At 45.1% G+C, this 25,578-nt stretch overlaps 1 protein-coding gene across 9 annotated transcripts in view; it reads right to left on the bottom strand.

Annotated features, from left to right (window-relative positions):
- KIAA1671 overlaps positions 1 to 25,578 on the bottom strand; it is a 146,455-nt gene that overhangs the window by 2,724 nt on the left and 118,153 nt on the right. For 4 of the 9 annotated variants that reach the window (XM_081168475.1, XM_081168476.1, XM_081168480.1 and 1 more), the window contains 5 exons: positions 15,553 to 15,793; positions 15,285 to 15,462; positions 13,950 to 14,074; positions 12,708 to 12,838; positions 10,099 to 10,216 (listed from right to left, as the gene is read on the bottom strand). In XM_081168475.1, the coding sequence (XP_081024601.1) occupies positions 10,138 to 10,216; positions 12,708 to 12,838; positions 13,950 to 14,074; positions 15,285 to 15,462; positions 15,553 to 15,793 (754 nt within the window). In that variant the 3' untranslated portion in view covers positions 10,099 to 10,137. Of the gene's footprint in view, positions 1 to 5,505; positions 5,891 to 7,338; positions 7,417 to 10,072; positions 10,217 to 12,707; positions 12,839 to 13,949; positions 14,075 to 15,284; positions 15,463 to 15,552; positions 15,794 to 25,578 lie in introns of all 9 variants that reach the window. The other 5 variants (XR_014001766.1, XR_014001767.1, XR_014001768.1 and 2 more) reach the window with 5 other exon arrangements.

Genomic DNA, 25,578 nt, shown 5'->3' on the forward strand with positions numbered 1-25,578 from the left:
AGAGTCAATCTGCATTGTGAACGTTTTGGACAGATAATAAAGCCTTGGAAAGACACCAACAGGAAGTCTTGCCTGTTTGCTCTCGAGCAACCACGCTGGCATTTATAACACTTGGCATTTGCAAAGCGTTGCTGATGTGTTTCTCTGCCTGCGGACAGGGAAGCCGAGTGGTGGCCCCTCCTGCTGGAACACCCCCTCTCACCAGTGAGAGGGAGACATTCTGGGAGCAGAAGCAGTGGGGCCGGTGGAGAACCACCTCTTGCATTTCCGCTGCCTGGTGCGGGCGCTTCCCCTTGCCTCATAGGTGGGCCAGCTTTGTCAATTAGGGAGGCAAAAAGTTTTCCCATTTATCAGGTTTCCAGAAACTTACAGGCTTACACATTAAATATCTGGGGGGGTATGACTGACAGCTAAAAGCATTAATATATTTAAAGACAATTACATAAACACTTGGAAAGAAATACAGTGGTACCTCGGTTTTTGAACAGCTTAGTTCCTGAACAACTTGGAACTTGAACGCTGCCTATCCTTCAAGTGTTCTTACAAAAGTCAGTGTTCTGGTTTGCGAACTTTGGTTCGGAAGCCGAACATGCTCCTGAACTTCCGTTTTCACTGTTGAGCTGCTAATTTGCATTGCCCCATTGTAATCAAAGCCTTTTTCCTCCCATTTTCACTGTTGCACTGCTAATTTGCACCCCCCATTGTAATCAAAGCCTTCCCTTTCCAATTGCAGTGTTCTGAGGTGATATTTGGAGCATATATTTGGTGCTTTTGTTTTTGCTATTTTTTGCATTTTTGTTTGTGTGGCTTTTTCGTTTTTGTGACTGTGGCTTGTTCTTCATTTTATTATTGATTGATTGATTGATTGTGTGACTGCAGAAATGGATAAAAAAGCCCCCCATCCAAACACTGACTATCATCAGTGCAGGTAAGAAAAAAAAATAATTTTAATTTTTATCATGTACAATACTTATTTTATAGTATAGTACATTGATTACAATGGTCAACCATAAATTTGTTGTCTGCATTTTTTCAGCTGATTTAGGATGAATCTGATGCGCTGAATCCAAAAATCACATTGGTTTTGCTCAATCAGGTCAAGTTTTTGAGCTATGGCCACATGTCTTTTTTTACGTTTTTGTTCACATGTACGCTTGTGTGGAGCATTTTAGAAGAAGTTGGTGGGGGTAAAATACCTTGTCAAATAATTGTTTTGATTGGAAATGATTATTTTAATGATAAGAAGTATTCAGGTCCGATAGTTCTGGGTGATTATGTCGAAAAGGGATCAGTTTGAAGTCATAAAACCTCAAAATCTTCCATAAATTGGTCCAGCAAAGCATAAAGTTGGGGGATCAAAACTAAGTTAATGGGGCACCCGCCCCACGAAGTATCCTGATCTTCAATCAGCACGTAGTCCTATAGCTCATTGTGATGAAATTCCAGTGCCTATCTTCGGAGAACATCCTGACATTAGTGACGAAGATGCCTCCAGTGTTGAAGGACATGAAGAAGAAGAAGTGGTTCTTGAAGATGATGCTCCACATCCATTTTCCCAAAAGGAGTTGAATGATCTAGTTCGTGACCTCAGCTTGTCAAAGGACTCTGCCGAACTGTTGGCATTCAGATTGAAGGAAAAAAACCTCCTCTCTGACAGTGCTCGCATCAGCTTCTTGCGCAACAGGCATCAAGAGTACCTCCGTTTTTTCTCGGAAGAGAAGGACTTGGTGTACTGTGCAGATATTGCGCAGCTTCTGCTCAAGCTTGGAGTGCCACAGTACGAACCCAAAGATTGGAGACTGTTCATTGACAGCAGCAAGCGATCACTGAAATGTGTTCTGCTACACAACGGCAACCAGTTTGCCTCTATACCCCTGGCTCACTCAACTACACTGAAGGAGAACTATGAAGCGGTGAAGTATGTGCTGGAGAAAATTGGTTATGATCAGCATAAGTGGTTTATTTGTGTTGACCTGAAGATGGTGAACTTTTTGTTGGGACAACAGTCTGGCTTCACCAAGTACCCATGTTTTCTGTGCATGTGGGATAGTAGGGACCGTGCTCAGCATTACACGAAGAAGGACTGGCCTGTGTAGGAGGAATTGGTGCCTTGCAAAGAAAGGAACGTCATCAACGACCCTCTGGTGGACAGAGACAGAATACTCTTCCCACCGCTACACATCAAGCTTGGCTTAATCAAGCAGTTCACCAAGGCTCTGGACAAGGATGGTGACTGCTTCAGTTACTTGTGCCAGACTTTTCCAGGATTGACCATGGAGAAGTTGAAAGCTGGCATCTTTGACGGTCCTCAGATCCGTCAGCTCATCAGAGATCCAGAGTTCGGAAACTCAATGAACGAAGTGGAACTGGAAGCGTGGAAGGCATTTGTTCTGGTAGTGAAGAACTTTCTTGGCAACAATAAGGCCAGAAACTACGCAGAACTTGTCAACAACATGCTGACTGCTTTCAGAAACCTGGGCTGCAACATGAGCGTCAAGATGCACTACCTATTTTCACATATGGACCGGTTTCCTAAGAACCTGGGTTCAATGAGTGACGAGCAGGGGGAGAGATTCCATCAGGACATGAAAGTGATGGAGACCAGGTACCAGGGTCGCTGGGACGCAGTCATGATGGCTGACTACTGTTGGACTCTGAAGAGAGACCTCCATGCTGCTGAGCATTCCAGGAGTTCCAAGAAACAGAAGTTCAAGCCCTGAAGTTTGAAAAATGGTGAAGCAACATGCAATTTACGTGTACTTACCTTTATCAATGCCCACCATTCAGTTTACAGAAAACCTGACCTGATGGAGAGAAACGGATGCCATTTCCTGATTCAGCAGTGCAAAAATACCCTAAATCAGTTGTAGAAATCTAGACAACATTCAAAAAGTAAAAAATTGTTGCCCAGTGTTATTGCTTTCATTTTATGGATCAGTGGTTTCATTAGATAGTAAAATTCATGTTAAATTGCTGTTTTAGGGGTTGTTTTTACAAGTCTGGAACGGATTAATCCATTTTGCATTACTTTCTATGGGAAAGCGAGTCTTGGTTTTGGAATGCTTTGATTTTGGAACAGACTTCTGGAACAGATTAAGTTTGAGAACCAAGGTACCACTATAAAAAGAAATTTAGAGATTTCGGGTAGGATGAATTTATCTTTTTGGGGAAGAATATGAGTGATACCGGTGATTGGAAGTACAGGACACTTCAAGGAATGGCAAAAAGTAATTTCTAGATTTATCTGGCAGGGAACGAAACCAAGGATATAATATAAATTGTTAACAGATGCTAAAGAGAGAGGAGGCTTCGCCCTGCCAGATTTTAAATTATATTATGAAGCATCCTGCAGTTGCTGGATCTGGGAATGGATAACATTGGAAAAAGAATGATTGGCTTACCTGAGGTGTAGATTTATGAAATGGGGACACTGGGGAGAGTGGATTGGGTATTTCCTCTCACATGACCTCAGGCAAGAGCAAAGACTTGTGGGAGGCAGGCATTCCTCAGTTTTTCGGATTTGCCAAGCAGTAACGTTCACCAATGCAGCAGAAACAATAATAGCAGCCTGCCTCCCCTCCTGGCTCATAAATCAATAAAAATAGAAGCAACAGTCAATAGTACCCCTCCTAAAGGAAAAAAATCAGTGCGACTGCAGACCATCATAGGGAGGGTTCCACTGTACCCAGCATCCCCAATTCATAAATCTACACTTCAGGTAAGCCAATCATTCTATTTATTTCATGGGACGCTGGGAACAGTGGATTAGGACATACCACAGCACTTCCCAATCCGGCTTACGCACTGACTACAAAACTACATATACACTGTATGGCCAAAAGCCGCCTCAGCTGAAGACATTTAGTTTAACTTACAATGCCTAGTGAAAGTGGAAGGAGGCGACCAAGTGGCTGCCCTACAAATCTCTATTAAAGTGCCATCAGCCATAAAGGCAGCAGAAGTCGAGGCTGACCCAGAGGACTGAGCAAAATATGAGGTGGGTGGGGCAATTTCATAGTATCATAAGCTAAGGAAATGCACGCCCTAATCCCTCTAGCTAAGGAAACTGAAGTGCCCTTTGCTCCTAAGGTGGAAGGATGAAAAGACACAAACAAAGAATTAGTGTATATACACTTTTAAGGCTCTGCGGACATCCAAAGAGTGCCAAGTCTTTTCCAACGGATGTTTTGGATCAGCACAAAAAGTCAGGAGAATGAGTTCCTGTCGAATGTGGAATTTTGTAAGATCTTTTGGTAGAAAGGAGGGATCTTCCACCTTCTCCTAATGGAAGATGCATAAATGCTTTGCTATTGACAAGGCTGACAGTTCTGAAACTCATCTCACCTGAGGTATCGTAACCAAAAATAGGATTTCAAAAGAAAGGTTCTTTAAAGAAACTTGGCATAGTGGTTCAAATGGAGGCCGTTGCAGTGCTGACAGAACAGAATGCAAGTTCCATGATGGAAAACGGTACTCACTGGAGGATGCTGTAACATAGTTCCTTTGAGGAAACGTTTGATTAGCAACGTTCTGTGACAGTGAAGAACAGCCAGCAGAACTTAAAAGTCAAAGAAATGGTGGAAAGGTGACATTTTAAAGTATTAGGCCATAGACCATTTTGCAGACCATGTTGGAGATAGTGGAGAACTCTGTGTAGCCACAGCTTTACACTAGGAGGTAAAGGCTGACCATGTTGATTGATAAATACATCTTGCGGATGGACATCTGGAAGCTAGAATGGTGGAGATAACAATCTCATCCAGACCACGATATTTCAGTCTATGGTGCTCAACCGCCATGCAGTCAGGTTCAACCATTGTAGGATTGGATGAGTCAATGGTTCCTGGCGAAGTAAATTGGAAGTAAATACAGGAAGATGAAATGGTGGTGCCACTGAAAGCCTGAATCTCTGACAGCCAAGGTCTGCGGGGCCAGAATGGTGCAACAAGACCCACCTGAGCTGTTTCCAACCTGATCTTTCAGAGGACTCTCGGAATGATAGCTTGAGGAGGGAAGGCATACAATAATTCCTTCGGCCATGGCGTCATTAGGGCATCCCAGGTGTCTGCTTGGTTGTCTTTGAACCTGCCAAAGTAATGGGGTAGCTGACAGTTTAGCTTGTGAGCAAAGAGATCAACTTGTAGAGGACCCCAGCATTGTTGAATCTGAAGAAACTCCTGTTCATTCAGTATCCATTCCCCTTGATTTACCTGGGATCTGCTCAATCAAACTGTTTGCCGTCACCGGTGGTAAGATCTGCCGTGAGGCTGAGGAGTTGACTCTCAGCCCAACTGAAGAGAAGAGCCATCTCTTTCTGGAGAGATTCCAAATGGGTCCCTCCTTAACAAGATATGTGGGCTTTTGTTGTTGAGTTGTCTGTTCAAAGAAGGACGTGATGGAGTTGAAGACGAGAGGAGAAGCAAACAATTGCCAGTCTGGCTGCTCTCAACTCTAGCCTTCGGAGGCATTGAGTGTAGAGAGATTAAACCTTGTAAACATGGTTACCTCAGTGCTGCAGGGATTTCTGAATGGAGTGCCTTTCCAAAGACTGGAGGTTTGCGCAGCATGGACAGTTTGAGTTGAGGAGATAAGAGCAAAGACCTGGGCCAATTTTGAATGATCTCTCATTGATGCAGAAGTAAAAACCACTGCAGGGTTCTTGTGTGGTGTTTTGCTCAAGGTGTAATCTGAGAGGCTCACATGCAGAGACCTAGAATTGTTGACAGTTGTTTGGCTGCCATCTTTTTTGTCTTTAAGATTGAAGCTGCCGCTGTGGAGATTTTGCTGATCTGCTCTGGTGAAGAGTCACGAGATTTGAACTGTATCTAGCCGGGTGCCTAAGTGAATGATCCTTTGTGATGGAGCCAAGCAACTTTTTTTGTAGTTGATCAAGAAGCTGTGAGATTGTGAGAAAGGAAAGAAGACAATTTGTACAAACAACGTTGACCCAAGGACGCCGTGCGTCGGTTCCAGCTGTACTGGTGACCCATAGAGAACAAGGGGAAACAACTGAGAAGTCCACTGAGGAAGATATGGCAGCAGGTGGGTCAGATACACTATTAAAACAAATATTGGAGCAATTATCAAGTCTGAACCAGAAGGTGGACGACCAGTCTGTGAAGATAGATAAAGCAACTTCCTCGATTCAAAAATTGACTGACCAAGTTTCCCAGCACACGCAAGCCATAGAGAAATTGCAAGGAGCAACAGCGGAAAATCGGGAATTAGCTGGAGAAGCAATCCAGAAAGTGGGAGTTCTACAAAAAGAGGTTGAAGAAATAAAAGGAGAAGTTAGGCCCCTGCACAAACAGGTGGGTGAACAACAAGTCTATCTGTCAATGGTGGAACTGAAAAACCGCGAGAGCAACATCAAATTGAGAGGCATCCCGGAACTCGAGCAAGGAGACTTGATTGGATACTTAACACAGGAATTCTCGAAGTTCTGGGGTTTAAAGGAAGATACAGATTTCAGGATAGTCTCGGCATATAGACTGGGAAGACTGGTAAGGAAAGACAGATCCAGAGACTGTTTGATAATTTTAAGAACAAAGGAAGAGAGAGATAAGATCCTAGGCCTTCATTTCAAAAAAGCAATTGAAATACAAGACAAAAGGGTGGAAATTTACAGAGATATCCCGAGGCAACTGCTGGACCTTAGAGCCACCTATACAGAATTAGCAAAATTGCTGAGACACAACGCAATTCCCTATAGGTGGGAGTTTCCACAGGGATTATCTTTCACCTACAAAGAAAGGAAGGTTAAAATAAGAACACCTGAAGATAACCAAAAGTTCCTTCACGACCACGGAGAAGATCTCCAAAAAGGAGCGGATTGGCTTCCAGGTTTACCAGCACCAATACTGCCCGGAAGTGGGCCAACGCCTACACCCTCGGGATCTGAGAAAAAGGAAGACACCCCATCTTAAGAACATTTTAAATAAAACAGGATGTCTCTGCAGCTACTTAGTTGGAACATAAATGGCGGGAATTCTCCGGAAAAAAGGAGAAGGATATTTCATATCCTAAAAAAAGAACAATTGGATGTAATATGTTTGCAAGAAACACATGTGACTAGGCTCCACAGGAAAGTATTAATCAATAAAAGACTTGGTCAAGAATTTATCTCATCAGACAAAGTTAAAAAAAGAGGTGTTGTAATTTATGCAAAGGAGAACCTATCGCCAAAATTTTTATTCAAAGATGATCATGGAAGAATTCTCGCAATTGAAATTCAAACACAAGGAGAGAAGATTTTGATATTAGGAATTTATGCGCCAAATGATGGAAAATCAGAATTCTACAAGAAGCTGCATGAGACAATGATGGACTATTTGGACTAAGAAGCTGTGAGATTGAGGGTGATCTGCAAATGGAGATGAGCCTGTTGAAGGGATGTTGCCTGGAGAAGCAGGTCATCTAGGAACGGATAAATATGAATGCATTCACTTCCAATGCCACAATCGTGGACTATGGGAAATGGCACAAACATACATCTCTCCAATGCAGTCACAAGTGGATTGGGTCTGCAAGACGCAGAATAATAAGTGAAAATAATAATAAACAATTGAATCACTCCTTAACTAGGAGGTTCAGAAGCAGTCTATCAGTGCCTGCTCACTCCGTTGCCATGACTGTGAACTGGGAGGAGAATATATTGCTGAGGAATAATAACCCCATCTCCTTCTGCCGTACCACGAACTAGGAGAGTAGTCAATATAAAGCCTTAATGAAGCCTGAAATGATACAGAAAATAATGGCTAAAGGCTGTAGAAATCACCAAAGAAATGAGGTGGTGATTTGGAGCCAGCAGCCACTAAAATTGAGCTGCAATTGCAAAAAGACTTGGGTAGGATCCCCCCCCCCCATCTTTAAATCTGATAAATGTGGCAAAACGGAGCCACAGCATGCAAAAAACGAGCATATTCAGTGACCGTGAAGGAGAACATTATACAAGGATGCTCTGCAAGGAAGTATACGAAATAAACTAAAAACAAGAAGAACTAAGGTTGCTAGGGGAAACAACCAGGGTGGGGAGGGATGAAATATTTTTGGGAGAGTGTGTGTGTGTATGCAAGACTCAAGGACGGGATAAGTTGCTAAAACTAAGCAGGACTAGATAAAATAAAGCAATAATAAAATGAGATAAAAATTGAAAAACTTATCTGAAGAAGGAAAGCCAGGCAAAACAGACAGCTGAGCCAGGCGGGAGAAAAAAGACTGAGGAGGAAGTGCCTGCCTCCCACAAGTCTTTGCTCCTGCCTGAGGTCATGCGAGAGGAAATACCCAATCCACTGTCCCCAGCGTTCCATGAAATAAATTGCAGATATTTTAAATCTAGAAGGACACAATAATAGATTTGGATGGCACAAATACTTATGTTATGAAAAAGCAAAGGTGCATAAAGGTTTTCAGAACCACTTAATAAGAAAATAATTTTTTAAGATAAGGGGGAAATATAAAAACTTATTAGAACAAAAAACATCTTGGTGGCTTTAGAAACAATATCTCTGAAAAAAATTGGCCAACTAGGAGGCGATAAGAGATTTATTAACGGATTGGTTACAGTATCACCAATTAGATTATATCTCTAAGACAGATAAAAAGAAAAGTTTTAGTTGTGAAATATCAAGATTTCAAAAAGAGTTATTAGAAAATAATGTTGAATTATTGTCCAAAATGTCTAGTTTGCTTTTAGAGTGGCATACAAACATGAACAAGTCAGTAATGATACACTGGGCAAAGGATTTGGGACATAATATCCAAATGGCAGATTGGGAAAGGTTATGGAAAACAGACTTGAAATTTACAGTGCACTGAAAGAAAACTATATGAAAATGATGTACCAGTGATATTTGACGCCTACTAAGCTGACAAAAATGTAAGAGGACAAGTACAAATACCTGCTGGACATGTAAAGAAAAAGAAGGTACCTTTTACCATACGTGGTGGAACTGTAAGGTAATAAAAGCTTTCTGGGAGATGATATATAATGAAATGAAAAAAATGCTTAAAATAACCTTTCTTAAGAAACCAGAAGCTTTTCTATTAGGAATTACAGGTACCAACATTCCAAAGGAACAGAAAATACTTTTCATGTATGGAATAACAGCTGCCCAGATGTTACTAGCCCAGAAATGGAAAGAACACAAAGTCCCTACCAGAGAGGAGTGGCAAACCAAACTGATGGACCATGCCGAGATGGCAAAACTGACTGGAAAACTCAGAAACCAAGAGGACAAAAACTTTATAAAAGAATGGGAAAAAATTATAAGTTATTTAGGAAACCACTGTAAGCAGATGGAAACATTAGCAGGACTTTGATTTCATTTGTAGTGTAACAATTACCATGTATAATAGGGATTGATATAAAAGTTGCAGTAGCGAAGAATATGTAGTAATAAATGCAGTGATGGCCAAAATTGGCCTTCCATCTGTTTTGGGATTACAACTCCCATCATCCTTAGCTAACAGGACCAGTTTTCAGGGATGTTGGGAATTGGTAGTCCCAAAACAGATGGAGGGCCAAGTTTGGCCATCACTGATTAAATGTTTAAAATGGGACCCCATGGAGTGGATCAGGGGAAGTCCTCAGATTTGGAGAAATCTCTATATATGGATATATATTTGGATACTTTTTATAACTTTGTACAGTCATACCTCGGGTTGAATGTGCTTCACATTGAGCATGTTCGAGTTGCGCTCCACGGCAACCTGAAAGTAACAGAGCGTGTTACTTCCAGGTTTCGCCGTTCGTGCATGCGCAGATGCTCAAAATGACGTCACGCTCATGCACGGAAGCAGCAAACCGCAACCCACCCACGCGCTGTCGCTTGTTACGTTCGCTTCAGGATGCGAATGTGGCTCTGGAACGGATCCTGTTCGCATCCCGAGGTACCACTGTATTTGTAAAACCAACTAAAAATGATTTCAAAAAAACAAAAAGTTTCTAAAAAATGTTTGCCACCCAAGCATCTGGAATCCAGAGCTCCTCAATGAGACATTATGGCAGATGGCCCCTGGTCACCCCGCCCTTTCCCCCCTGCATTGGGCCAGGCTCATTTGCTCTGCAGACCCTCTTCCACTCAACAGGCAGCTAACCCCATCACCGCCACTGCCGCCACCTCCAGACCTCGGCCGTCACACTTGGTTCTCGTATTGGCTCTGCCTCTTCTTGGACTTAAGCTCCTTCAGCCAACGTGGAGACAGCTCCTCCGACCTGGAATGCAGGAAACAGGCCTGGGTCACTCCCTTTACAAACAAATGCACATCCCATTCGAGGTCCTTCCATGAGAAATTCATTACTGGGGAGCTGAAATAAGGAGGGTGCCTGCTTCTCGCAAGCCCATTTTCCCTCTGCCCTTAGCCCTTGTTTGGTCCTCTTTGTGCACAGGTGAGAAGGCGGGGAACACATCCTGGTTGCCCAAAGTTTCAGCAAAACCTTTGGATTCAATCCTACTAATGCATCTAAAGGAGGATCTTTTCCCTCTGCACTGCATGGCGGAATGTGCAGCCATTGCTCCCTCCCAGCTGATCATGCTGAGCTTGGCTGGGGCAGAAGTTTGGAAGTCTTGCCAATGCAGCCCTGGCTGGTGATTATGGTCGCCTGAACCCAGAAAGACAACTCAGCAACTGCTTTGCGCTTCCTCCCACTGACACCATGAGTGAAGCCTTTGTTTGTCTTTTGAGATGCTGCCAGATGACCAAATCTGATAGAAGGTGCAGCGAACAGGATGATACAGTTCTGCTGGGTGATTCCTTATTGGCTTCACTCACAGAACAAGATGAAAAAACTTAAAATACGGACATTGAAAATAGTAGCTTATCTGGGGCTGGAAACAGGGCAATCAAAAAACAAAGAAACTGCATGAGTTCCCCAAGTTTCCCCAAGAGGCTTTTCATGTCTTTCAAAAGCACACTTCTCATTTAAAAAATGTTTAAAGTGCAAAAACTCAGCAAAGTGCTGGTATTTATGTAAATACAGTCTCAAAACTGGGGACGAGAATAGGGTCTGTATGTAGTCTTGAATGTAGTACAGTGGTACCTTGGTTCAAGAACAGCCCTGTTTATGAACTATCAATAACCTGATCTCATTTTTTGACAGAATTACAAGCCTGGTAGATGAAGGGAACGCAGTGGATGTAGCCTACCTTGATTTCAGCAAGGCATTTGACAAGGTGCCCCATGATATTCTTGTAAAGAAGCTGGTAAAATGCGGTCTTGACTATGCTACCACTCAGTGGATTTGTAACTGGCTGACTGACCAAACCCAAAGGGTGCTCATCAATGGTTCCTCTTCATCCTGGAGAAGAGTGACTAGTGGGGTGCCACAGGGTTCTGTCTTGGGCCCGGTCTTATTCAACATCTTTATCAACGACTTGGATGATGGACCCAAGGGCATCCTGATCAAATTTGCAGATGACACCAAACTGGGAGGGGTGGCTAACACCCCAGAGGACAGGATCACACTTCAAAACGACCTTGACAGATTAGAGAACTGGGCCAAAACAAACAAGCTGAATTTTAACAGGGAGAAATGTAAAGTATTGCACTTGGGCAAAAAAAATGAGAGGCACAAATACAAGATGGGTGACACCTGGCTTGAGAGCAGTACATGTGAAAAGGATCTAGGAGTCTTGGTTGACCACAAACTTGACATGAGCCAACAGTGTGACGCGGCAGCTGAAAAAGCCAATGCAATTCTGGGCTGCATCAATAGGAGTATAGCATCTAGATCAAGGGAAGTAATAGTGCCACTGTCTTCTGCTCTGGTCAGACCTCACCTGGAGTACTGTGTCCAGTTCTGGGCACCACAGTTCAAGAAGGACACTGACAAACTGGAACGTGTCCAGAGGAGGGCAACCAAAATGGTCAAAGGCCTGGAAACGATGCCTTATGAGGAACGGCTAAGGGAGCTGGGCATGTTTAGCCTGGAGAAGAGGAGGTTAAGGGGTGATATGATAGCCATGTTCAAATATATAAAAGGATGTCATATAGAGGAGGGAGAAAGGTTGTTTTCTGCTGCTCCAGAGAAGCGGACACGGAGCAATGGATCCAAACTACAAGAAAGAAGATTCCACCTAAACATTAGGAAGAACTTCCTGACAGTAAGAGCTGTTTGACAGTGGAATTTGCTGCCAAGGAGTGTGGTGGAGTCTCCTTCTTTGGAGGTCTTTAAGCAGAGGCTTGACAACCATATGTCAGGAGTGCTCTGATGGTGTTTCCTGCTTGGCAGGGGGTTGGACTCGATGGCCCTTGTGGTCTATTCCAACTCTATGATTCTATGATTCTATTTGGAATACGAACTACGCAAAACTGAAAGTAGTGTTCCGGTTAGCAAACTTTACCTTGGTCTATGAACAGAAGTTGAATGGTGGGAGGGCACCGGCGTCGGGAGGTCTCATTAGGGAAAGCACACCTCAGTCTAAGAATGGCTTTGGTTTAAGAACGCACTTCCATAATGGATTAAGTTCGTAAACTGAGGTGCCACTGTATAAGCTGTAGAATTCCACTTCAAGATTTATAATTTTAAAGTCACCAGCCCTTATGACTATAAAGGCAGGATTTAAAGTATTTGGGCAACCCCTGCTGGAATCTCAGAAACCAAAAGACTTTTGGGAAGCTAGAAGGTGGGGCTTTCACAAGTAGCAAAGCAGTAAAATCTGCAGAAAAACTTAAAGGTGAATCACCCTGACAACAAGCCGCCTCACCTCTCTTCTTTCTCCGTGCCAACAGGCAGAACTCTGCCAGCAGGAACTCCAGCCTGAAATGGGAATTTTGGTGACTTGGACAACTGCACTTCTCCTGTTCCATCTGGTTCATGTCTTTTCCTGAGTTGAGCCTGGAGGGTGGCGAGAGGGGAACCCTCTGGTAAATGTCACGGTTGGATCACAAGTTTCACCAAAGGAGGCGTGAGAGAGGGACCCATCAGCAATGAGCTCACTCCAAGGAATGTCTAGCCAAGGGCCTGGTGCCTTCTGGCCATCACCAGGCAAGGGTGGTTATGCATCATGTGGAGGGGCATGATTTCAGGGATGGAGCACCCGGCTAGGGCATCCAGTCACCAAGTAATCAAGGAGCAGCTCGTGGAAAAGACCTGAGGAGGCCTTTGAGGGGAGACCAGGCTGAGACCAGACTGTCCAACACTTAAGACACCCAGCAGATCTCTGCAGTTTGCAGGACAGTCTCTCCTGCAAGTTCCCAAAACCCTACTCCACAGGAACTCAGGACAGGGCTTTTAGTGCAGCTGCAACTGTTCTGTGGAACAGCATCTCGGATGAGAGAAGGAAGGAGTCCACTTTCTGGAAACAGCTGAAGACATTTTTGTTCCAACAGGCTTTCCCAACCAGATAAACCATGGACTTTGCCATGAATGCCTATTTTGTATGGTTTTAATCTTGTTTCAAATGTATTTGTTACTTTAGTGTTTCTAACTGCTTTTAATTATCTGACGTGTAAATCACCTTGAGATGGTGGTTTGGAAGGCAATAAATCAAGAAATTGTAGCAATAATACAATAATACAAACATTCTGACACGGTAAGGGGCAGCTTCCTAAATCTTCAGGCAGCGTTGAATGGAGGCTCACAGCACAGGGCATGGGCCTCCCAGCTGTCTACTGGGCATCCTGTTCCCAGTCCCCAGTCACTGGCCCCTTCACCCCACACCGTTCCACTGCCTCCTTGCATGCAACATGTGAGGTACACCATTTCCATAGCCCACCCTCAGGTGCCTTTGGGGCTCAGAATGGGCTCCAGGTATTCCCATTGGTACCCAAAGTGCCCCCATGACATTTCTCTTCTCGTGCTACCAAATTACATGAACTAGTACCACGTGTTTCTCAGCGCAGGTTGAGGCAGAATCAACCTCTCCACAGTGTCTCTGAAATATACTCCACGACAGTTCCCAATGCTAAGGACAAGTGTGTATGGGGGGGGGTGCACCAACATTCACCTTGAGGGCTGAGTGGTCCATCCCTGGAAAGACAGGGAGCCTCTGCAGCTGAGAGATGGGCGACCTCTCTGTTGGCTGTGGGTTTCCGTCCTCACCAGAGTCTTCTTTCTTGGCTGAGTTTTCTGCTTAAGAATGAGGATTACTCATGAGGCTTCAGACACTTTGGGAGGGAGGGAGGGAAGGAAGGCACAAAACACAGGGCTAGAAACCCACTGCTTGGCCCCCTCCCACCAGCAGCTTCTGTCTCCTTTCAAAGCAGTCCTTGGGATGACTTTCCAATCAATTCTCCCAAGCCAGAAGCACCAGAAAGCAGCTTGGTCAGCCGGGGGATGCGACTTCACCCTCTGCCATCTTTGCTCCTGCCCAGGCCTCTGTGACTTTGCTGACCAAGTCCCTCTGTCTCCAATCTCCCTGTGGTGTAAAGGTCAGGCACTGTGGCCCCAAGACTAGCCAAGGGCCCACTGCTGCTCCAACAACCACCCACTTTGCAACCAGAGGCACCATGGGGGAATTCTGGGTCTACACAACCTTTCCTGACCCTTCCAGGTACAGAGGTGACTGGAGAGGTAGCAGGGCAGCAGTAATAAGATCCTTGCTGGCTGGGAGGTGAAAATCAAGTTTAGCCTCCCCCTCCCTTCTTTCCTGCATTTGCACCTGGAGAACTGCAGCCTGTTAAAGAGCCAGAAGGCTGAGCCACTGAGTCCCACAGCTACAGCTGCTTTCAGAGAGAAGCCCGTCACAGGGGCCATTGTGTTGTGGGTGGCAGCTGTGTTTTGGTCCGAGCACAAATGCAGCTTGGGAAAGTATGAAGTATGAATCACCGTGTGCTGCTAAATGGATTTACGTCCACATTTGTATTTACTATAGCTTTATTGTATTGTCTCTCATATTAATTTGTTCACCGTTTTGTGGGTCTTGGCCAGAAAACAGTATAGAAACAAGTGGACAAAGATGATGATGAAAGTCTCGGAGCCCGCACTGATGAGTACTTCCAACCTACAAAGGCGGGACGTGCCCAGTTCCATGTGCTTTTGGCTAAGGTCTCCCACCTCACCTCTCCCTCACAGTGAACCATCCAGATAGGAAGCTGGAGAGAATGAAGCTGCACCTGACAATGTATCCGTTGGACACTATTCTAAGGGCACAACGACCAGGCACACAGCTCTGTGCTATCCAACACCCTTTCAACGTGCTCAAGGATGGCAAGTAATCCAGGTTCAAATTGGCTGGGATCCTGCAGCTTGGCTCGCTTACTTGTATCACTCATGGAACTATTTGGCAGATTCTGGGGATTTGGGACAGGTTATATAGCACAGAACACCTTCCCTCTGCTACCTGTGGAGCCCTTGAACAACCACGTGCTGTCTGCCTCTTCTGTCACAGAGAGCCGCTGCTCAGTGTCTCCCCCGGTGCTTCTTCTGAGCGAGTGGGAAATTGGGGCTCGGTGCTGGCGCCTCCTTTTGCTGAGCTGCACGCGGGTTTTCAAGACACTGGAGTCCAGCACAGGAGTTTGCTTTGAGAAGAACAAACACACACGCTGTCAAACACAGACCTGCAACACTGCCTGCAATGTGTCCCTCAGGGACATGCCTCAAGAACTTACCTCCAGGAAGGAGAAGTCTGGGCCGTCCCCTGCTAACGCAGGGGCCTTAGCCCCGTCTGCAGATTCTACATCTGTGCTGAAGCGGTCCAGACTGGTGCTCCTGTGGTCCCTGGAGGAATCGTGCTGGTCGGTTGCAGAGGCAGGATCTGTTTGAGAGGAGAAGGACGAGAGCCGGCTGCTGGGGAGCTGTTTCCGGGCTGAAGCCATGTTGCTTTCTGAGGAAGGGGACTCTGGCACAAAGCTACGACAACCAAGGGGAACAGAGCAGTGGTTAGCCAGAGGAATACAAAGCAGGGAAGGCTGGGTGGTGACTGAATCACCCCCCAACCCAGGAGACAGCTGCCTCTTGAAGCAGGCTGCTTAAAGCTCAACCTCACCTCCTGTGTTTGGAGGCCCACCTTTCTTGTCCCCAGAACTGACTCAATGGCACAAACAACATGTGCAGTGCTATTTTCCCTAGAGGCCCACCCAGATGTTAAGATCAGCAGAGGGAGCCCTTTTGGTAGCTCCCTCAGGATTGCAGGGTGGGGGTGTGGGGCTGGAGAGGGCCTTCTCTGTTGCAACCCCTGAGTTGTGGGACCTGCACTATACAGCCTTGGGGAAATGCCGAAACCCTGGCCTTTGGCACCTGAGGTGTGTATCTTTAGCATCCCTCTTAGTTCTGTGATTCTAAATTGTTTTAAACTGTTTTCGATGCTGTTTTTGAATGTTGTAACCTGCCCTAGGACCTTAGGGAGGAGGAGAGTTAATGAATAACAGTAGTAATACTGACAATAACCTATTATCTCACTTGGCATTCTTCCTTTCTTGCCCCTTTCTTGCCACAGAGCACAGGAAGTGGTATGTTTACAAAGCCAAGGAGAGGCAGGGGGTCCCAGGATGCCCTGCAACACTGAAGAGTCCAGGTACCAAGGAAGAAAAAACCCTGAAGAAAATGCACACCAAATGCATCAGGAGCAAGGAAGCCACAGTGTGCACACTGACTGCATCTTGGAAGGAAGTGCAGAACTGCCATTTCGGAGTTTCCATGAAGAGAATGATAGACATTTTAAGAGAAAAGCCCCAGTGATCATACCCAAAGAACCATCTTGTCCCTTACTCTTTCCCCACAGTGGTTTAGCCAGATTGGGAACCCACACACTGAATCATAGAATCATAGAGTTGGAAGAGACCACAAGGGCCATCAAGTCCAACCCCCTGCCAAGCAGGATACACCATCAGAGCACTCCTGACATATGGTTGTCAAGCCTCTGCTTAAAGACCTCCAAAGTAGGAGACTCCACCACACTCCTTGGCAGCAAATTCCACTGTCAAACAGCTCTTACTGTCAGGAAGTTCTTCCTAATGTTTAGGTGGAATCTTCTTTCTTGTAGTTTGGATCCATTGCTCCGTGTCCGCTTCTCTGGAGCAGAAGAAAACAACCTTTCTCCCTCCTCTATGTGACATCCTTTTATATATTTGAACATGGCTATCATATCACCCCTTAACCTCCTCTTCTCCAGGCTAAACATGCCCAGTTCCCTTAGCCGTTCCTCATAAGGCATCGTTTCCAGGCCTTTGACCATTTTTGGTTGCCCTCCTCTGGACACGTTCCAGTTTGTCAGTGTCCTTCTTGAATTGTGGTGCCCAGAACTGGACACAGTACTCCAGGTGAGGTCTGACCAGACCAGAATACAGTGGCACTATTACTTCCCTTGATCTAGATGCTATACTCCTATTGATGAGGCCCAGAATTGCATTGGCTTTTGTAGCTGCCGCGTCACACTGTTGGCTCATGTCACTTAATGCCCACAGGCTTCTATACACCAACATCAGACCAATGGTTCAGGTTGAAGGGATTACCTGGGGCTGCTAAGAGGCAGCAGAGGGGGCTGGAGGTATAAAGGAGTATCAGGCTTTGGAAAGCCTGGTTGTCCCATGCAGGAGGCGTTTGAGAAGAATGGAAAAGCAAAGCCCATTTCAGCCTGGTCCCAGGTGGCTAAAGATGGACCCCTATGGGACCTAGGCTGGCTTTTGAAACCCTGGGGGGGGGGGTCTCCTCTCCTGTGAAGGGCTGTTGTCCACGGCAAAAGACAAAGGGGGGGGTGCACAGGGCCAGCAGCATTACTGAGCAGTCTTTCTCTGTGCAACCTGTCTGCTTCCTTCCCTCAACTCTTCCTTTGCTTCAGCACCCCCCTCCCCACAATTATCCACCCTCTATTAAGACAGACCTGAACTGGTCACTTGCAGAGGACCACGTGGAGTTAGGCAGGCTCCCCAGTCCCAGTTCAGCAATTGTTCTGGATGGTAACTCAGTGACATCCCCTAAAGGGACCCTTCCTGGCCAAATCAGCATTCCCAAATGGTTGACAGCAGCAGAAGCGTGGAATAGTTTGACAACCTCCTGGGGCCTGGCTGTTCTTAGCAGGTGGCCACCTGGCTGAGACACAAACTCCACCCTCCCACCCCAGGGAAGGCTGCTCATGTCTGAACTCACCAACAGTGAACAGAAGCCTGAAACAACTAAGCATCATCTCACAGCACCATTTTAAGAGGCTGCTGCCTTAAAAAGACACTGAACAGGCATATTTCTCAAGCTCTGGTGCCGACTGATTGAGAGGCAGACAGGCCTTGAAAAGAGAACACTCAGGAACAGAATCCTTAGGCAGATTCTTCTGCCCAGAAATGGCAGCACCAGGCAGCCAAAGGCAGCCTCTTCTCATCAGCTCTCCGGGTCAATTAAGACCACCTCCTAATGAGCTCCTAATGACCTCACCATTTGCAATGAAGGATATCTTTAACTCAAGGATCAGCAAACTTTTTCAGCAGGGGGCCGGTCCACTGTCCCTCAGATCTGGGGGGGGGGGCAAGGACTATATTTTTTTTGGGGGGGGAATGAAAGAATTCCTATGCCCCACAAACAGCCCAGAGGTGCATTTTACATAAAGGCTCACATTCTCCTCATGTAAAAACATGCTGGTTTCTGGACCATCTGCGGGCTGGAATTAGAAGGCAATTCGGCTGGATCCGTCCCCTGGGCCTTAGTTTGCCTTAACTGAATTTGCTTAGTTTGCTTTAACCGAATATGCCCTGATGTGGAAGAATGGAGACCGTTGGCCACACTTGCCTTTCTTTCAGTCTTTACAGGGTTTTAGGCTCCATGTCTGAGCGCCTCCCTTTTTGCTCCACAGTTTTCCCCATGAAAACTTGCTATTTAAAGCTGTCCTGAGCTTTCCTTGTGAAAACCATCTCTTTAAAGCTCAATCAGAGCAAACCTCAATCCACAGAATACCTGAAATAAGGTTTGCACTGATTCAGCTTTAAAGAGATGGTTTTCACAAGGAAAGCTCAGGACAAAATCCCCCAACACCACTAAGACTCAGAGCATTAAAGCATGGGTAAGCAAACTAAGGCCCGGGCACCAGATACGGCCCAATCGCCTTCTAAATCTGGCCCGCGTATGGTCCAGGAATCAGCATGTTTTTACATGAGTAGAATGTGTCCTTTTATTTAAAATGCATCTCTGGGTTATTTATGGGGCATAGGAATTCATTCATTTCACCCCAAAAAGTATAGTCCAGCCCCCCACAAGGTCTGAGGGGAAATGTTTGCTGCTGGAAAGGTTTGCTGACCCCTGCATTAAAGGAAGGACCTCTGCCTGGAAAGATGGATAACTGATGTCATACAGTGGTTCCGCTCCTTCCTCCTGGGTCGTGTCCAGAAAGTGGTGGTGGGGGATGACTTGTGGCCTGCCTCAGGGTTCCATCCTCTCCCCCATGCTTTTCAACATCTACATGAAGCCGCTGGGAGATCATCAGGGGGTTTGGGCTGGGTGTCCATCAATATGCAGATGATACCCAGCTCTACCTCTCTTTCAAATCAGAACCAGTGAAGGTGCTGAACGTCCTGTGTGAGTGTCTGGAGGCGGTTGGAGGATGGATGGTGGCTAACAGATTGAGGGTGATTCCTGACAAGACAGAAGTACTGTTTTGGGGGGAACAGGAGGTGGGCAGGTGTGGAGGACTCCCTGGTCCTTAAAGGGGTAGTTGTGCCCCTGAAGAAACAGTTGCACAGCCTGGGAGTCATTTTGGACTCACAGCTGTCCATGGAGGCGCAGGTCAATTCTGTATCCAGGGCAGCTGTCTACCAGCTCCATCTGGTACACAGGCTGAGTCCCTACCTGCCCGCAGACTGTCTCACCAGAGTGGTGCATGCTCTAGTTATCTCCTGCTTGGACTACTGCAATGTGCTCTATGTGGGGCTACTTTTGAAGGTGACCCAGAAACTACAACTAATCCGGAATGCGGCAGCTAGACTGGTGACTGGGAGCAGCCGCCGAGACCACATAACTTGAAAGACCTACACTGGCTCCCAGTACGTTTCCAAGGACAATTCAAAGTGTTGGTGTTGACCTTTAAAGCCCTAAACGGCCTCAGTCCAGTATACCCCCATCGTTTTGGCTGGACACTGAGATCCAGTGCCAGATCCGATTCCCTCGCTGTGAGAAGCCAAGTTTCAGGGAACCAGGCTGAGGGCCTTCTCGGTAGTGGCACCCACCCTGTGGAACGCCCTCCCACCAGATGTCAAAGAGAAAAACAACTGCCTGACATTTAGAAGACATCTGAAGGCAGCCCTGTTCAGGGAAGTTTTTAATGTGTGACATTTTAATGTATTTTTAATCTTTGTTCCCAGAGTGGCTGGGGAAACTAAATTATTATTATTATTATTAGCCCTCAGATGGGGCAAAGGGGAGAAAGTTAGCACTGGGGTGGATCTAGAAAGCCTTGGCATGAATAAGAGGAGAAGGGGAGGGAGACACTTGACCATCAGAGTGTGATACAAGAGATTACTTTTATAAAAGATGAAAAAAGTGGAAAGCTGGACATCAGGGGAGTTCAAGGACAAAAACAGTGCACTTTAAAAATGTTGAGCATGACAGGATAAGGGCTTAAGGTGCCATGTTCACAGCAGTGGGAAGAAACACCCATGGTGCTATGGGAGGTGCAGAGTATAGAATAATAGAACTGGAGTTAAAAGGGACCCCAGGGTCATCTAGTCCAACCCCCTGCAATGCAGGAATCTCAGCTAAAGCATCCAGGACAGATGGCCATCCAACCTCTGCTTAAAAACCTCCAAGGAAGGAGAGCCCACCACTTCCTGAGGGAGATTGTTCCACCATCGAACAGCTCTTACTGTAAGAAGTTCATCCGGATGTTTAGTCGGAATTCCTTTCTTGTAACTTGAAGCCATTGGTTCAAGTCTTACGCTCCAGAGTAGGAGAATACAAGCTTGCTGCATCTTCCATCGGACTATCATATCTCAGTTCCCTCTTTTCCAGGCTAAACATACCCAACTCATTCAAGCGCTCCTCATTTGGCTTAGTTTCCAGACCCTTGATCATCTTGGTTGCCCTCCTCTGCATACGTTCCAGCTTTTCAACATTTTTATTAAATTGTGGCACCCAGAACTGGATACAGTATTCCAGGGGTGGTCTGACCAGAGCAGAATAGAGTGGTACTATTACTTCCTTTGATCAGGACACTACACTTCTGTTGATGCAGGCTAGAATAGCATTAGCTTTTTTTGCAGCTGCACCACCCTGTTGACATGTTAAGCTTGTGGTCCACCAAGACCCCGAGATCCTTTTCATATGTACTGCTAGTAAGCCAGGTGCCTTCCATCTTTTATTTGCGCATCTCACTTCCAGTTTCCTACCAAGCGGAATGGCAGCGTGGAACTGATCGCTCTGTAAATAGTGATCATTCTGTTTTTTTAAAAAAATAATATTTATTAATAATTTCAAAATTACAGAAAAGAAAGGAAAAAAATTAAAAACAACACTACAATACATAGAAAAAAAAACAAGAAGAAAAAAAACAAGACATAAAAACCAATGCAACAATACAGCAAAAGGATAAAAAAGAAGGAAAAAAAGACACAAATCCCATATTACATATGTTTAACTTCCATTTGCTTGTTTCATTGACCTCCTCACACCTCCCTTTTTGTATTCTAGTTTTGTATTCTAGTTTTCAGCAAATTCTTTCCATCTTTCTCAATTTTTACTAAATAATTTATCTGACAATTTAACCTATTAATTAACTCAACAAATCCTTTCCATCCTTTCCCCATATTCTGTTATTCAAATTACCTTAAGTTATTTAACCTTATCTTACCAAAAAATACTTTAGAGCTTAACGCTTAATACTCGATTATACTCCTGATATCTTTTCTACTACAGTCATATAGTTTCATTCCAACATTTTCCCTAATGTTCATTAATTTTAGGCTAATTCCCTAAAAAAATTTTTTTTTCTTTATAAATTTTCTTCCAATCTTCATCCAACGTCTCTTCTTCCTGGTCTCGGGTCGTGTCAGTCCTTACTGTCTATTCCATCTAGTCCATCAACCTGGTAATCTAATGTCCGAGGCCCTTAAGTCTCTTCCATGTCCCTTCTGCAGATCTTCTTCTTCTTGTTTATACTTGCACTTTCCCTTGTCTTTTGTTGGTCTCTTTCTTAGTTTCTTTCCTTTCTCGTTGGGGAGTAGGTCTCTGGGGGATTCCAACCCAAAATTATCTTCGTCTCCCTTCATCCAACCAGCCCATTCCCCAGAGTCCCACTCCCCACAATCATCAATGTAGTCCAAAAAATATTTAAAAACATATTTCAAGGTCTCTCCAGAGTTAAGAACCTCCTCAGCTCCAGACTCCCCCTGGCCGACTCCAACTTCAATCTTCAAAGACAGCGGTTTATGCTCCTGTAGGGCCTCGGGTCTCTCCATTTGTATTATTTGAGGTGCAACCGCAACCTCCTCCATTATCTTCTGCACTTGCCCAATCAGTACAGGTTCCTGAGTTGGTCCCTGAATAGTTTCTGTATCAATATTCCCTGTTTGTCCACAGTTATTAACCACAACAGTCATCAAATCCATCTTCTCATGCATCTGTTCCAGCAAGGCACTTGTCTTGCATAAAGCAAGCACCAAAACTTTCTCCCAGCTCATATTTAGTCAAGGTCAAAAAGGACTGGTCCCACGATCTTAATCTGACAGCTGTAGAGTCCTCAAGTAGACGCAGCAACAATTTAGCAAGCTCCCTCTAGAGGAGACAATTTCTATTTGTATCCACTTTTTTAAGGCAAGTCCAACAAAGAAAATTACATTCATTTTTCAGGTATTTTGTTTCTTTAGAATGCAGAAGGCAACATTGGAATCAATTTATTTCTCTTCTTTAGCTATCTGTCAAAGTATTCCATTCACAGTCAATGAACCTCTCCAAGAATTTCTGTCTCTGACACCCCGTTCCCAGGTTAGAGACGGTGGAAACTTATCTTTCTTCACTCCCTCTCCTGCAGGCGTTAAACAACGCCCCCCCTTTTCTCCTGCTTCCAAGGGGGTTTCAGTAATTATAAATGAAGGAAATTTAAACTTTTTTAATGACTTTCCAGACGTTAGCTTACAAGGTTTTTGCTTCAGTCTATGTACAAAAAGCGGAAGGCGGACTTCCTGTTTTGAACCTTCCCGCTTCGGTGCCAAATTAAGATCCAATTTTACGTTTCTACTCACGGGTAGTACTTGTTTTAAATCCAATTGTCCACAGGAAAAAGCCAGCGCTCTCCGGCAATGGCTGTGCGGCTTCACTCCGTGAAAGTAGCAATCAGTTCGCAGCACCGCGCCGCTCACCCCACTTCACTACGAAGCTCCTGGTGCCCTGCCGAACCCCACGTTCCCAGGCTTCCTCCACCTGGGATTTCTAGTGGGTCCCCACCTTCGCCGCGGCGGGAAGACCCAGTTTCCACGGAGCCAGTTCCTCCGGTCAGAGGAACTCTGCCATTCGCCGATGGTGCTAACACAGAAGTCCAATAGTGATCATTCTGAGGCTTGCAGAGACAAGAGGGGAGCGTGCCAGGGCTAGACCCCCCCCCAAGGGTTCACTGAGGTTAGTGAAGTGTTGAGTGGTCTGTCAGAAGCACCAAGCTCCCACTGCCCACCCAAGAACCTTGCTGGGGGGGGGGAGTGCAGTGGAGCGCACTCCAGGCTTCATCGCAGCTCTGCCTGCTGAAGTCACAGGCTGCCGCAGCAAGCAAGAGATTTCATAGAATCATAGAGTTGGAAGAGACCACCAGGGCCATCGAGTCCAACCCCCTGCCAAGCAGGAAACACCATCAGAGCACTCCTGACATATGGTTGTCAAGCCTCTGCTTAAAGACCTCCAAAGTAGGAGACTCCACCACACTCCTTGGCAGCAAATTCCACTGTCAAACAGCTCTTACTGTCAGGAAGTTCTTCCTAATGTTTAGGTGGAATCTTCTTTCTTGTAGTTTGGATCCATTGCTCCGTGTCCGCTTCTCTGGAGCAGCAGAAAACAACCTTTCTCCCTCCTCTATGTGACATCCTTTTATATATTTGAACATGGCTATCATATCACCCCTTAACCTCCTCTTCTCCAGGCTAAACATGCCCAGCTCCCTTAGCCGTTCCTCATAAGGCATCGTTTCCAGGCCTTTGACCATTTTGGTTGCCCTCCTCTGGACACGTTCCAGTTTGTCAGTTTGCAGATTTGCATAACAACAATTGAAGCTGAAGAACCATAAGCAGTTTAAAAGTTATTTTTTCCAAATAAAATTAAATTTGGCAAAACAGAAACTAGAGAGGAATTCAACTTCCGTTTTCTGGCAATCTGCCAACTGCAAGGGAAGGATTTGTAAGTGCTTAAAGGACAATATTGGACGCTTCTATGGTGAGAACTATATTTTCTGGACTTCCGCTTGAGGCGCCACGGAAGATGGCTGAAAATACCATCACTCCGGCTCCTACGGGGTAATTAGAGGCCGAGATGGGAGTAATCAGCCTTCCAAAATCTTCCTGGGGTATGGGAAGATGCAGTGTCATCCGCGGATGCCCAACAAACCAGCCCCAATTTCATAAAGAAGGAGGGCGTGAGGGCACTGGATGGAAAGCCCCCGAGGGAGTCTGGATCTCCCAGACGCTGTCTCTGCAAGCGCACCAAGTTCCATTTCTTAAGATGAAAAACTGGATTTAAGTTTTGGACATGCTTTGAGTGAGGAGGGGGAAATTATTCTGCCAATTAAGCCAGCCACTGAGACATGGAAAAAGGATAACATATAAGTTGGTACGTTGAACGGAACGGAAAGGGGGGGTAAGCCTTTTTTACTATTGTATTCTGATTCTGATTTATTATGATACTTGGCAAAAAACAACAACCCAGAAGAACCGCTTACATCATTTATAGCAAGCGAGACTGAAAAGTTTTCTATTTGTTGATATAAATATGGCTCTAAAACTATAAACTGTGTGGAAATAACAATATTATATAATTAAAGCTTTTGATCTTTGAATTACTTGGAAGAAGATAAAAGATTCTCCAACTGTTGATATTAGACAGAAGCAGGATCTCATTAGCCGCTGGAGGATGTTAAAATGTTTTGGATGGTTTCCTAGATTGTGTTGGAGGATTCATGACACATTTTTAATTTGGAAATCCACCATGATGGAATAAGACCGAGCTGCAGAATTATAAGTAGTCATAGGGGGAGGTGAGCCTTTAATATGCTACTGTATTTGTACTTCAAGTCCGATTTGGTAAATCTCCCCAAGAAAGGCTAATGTTTGATGCAACCGGTCTGGGAAAATTAATGAGCAGACGCTTATAACTGATTACATCGGAACTGAGAGAAGATGGCGGCTGCCAGCAGCGAAAAGACTTTTGGATTGATTCGGCAGAAATACCAGCATGTGAGGAGATACTGCAAAGGACAGAGGGATATCATACACATAAAATTCACACAGAAACACACCATTTTACTTCAACTCGCTTGTGGAAACAACTCAGAGGCCATGAAAGAAGGAAAACAACAGGAAGATTTAAAGGAACTATTAGAAATGACTATCAAAAGCAGTAGAGATATGAGATGATCAGAGCCCCGCCCCCCTGAACTTGAAGCATGGGAAGTCCCAATAAAAAATTAATAACTCAGCAGAATATTTGGATTATTGATATGTATATGTATAATTTGGAATACTTAA

The sequence above is a fragment of the Podarcis bocagei genome, assembly GCF_964188305.1.
Source record: "Podarcis bocagei genome assembly, chromosome: 13".
NCBI lineage: Eukaryota > Metazoa > Chordata > Lepidosauria > Squamata > Lacertidae > Podarcis > Podarcis bocagei.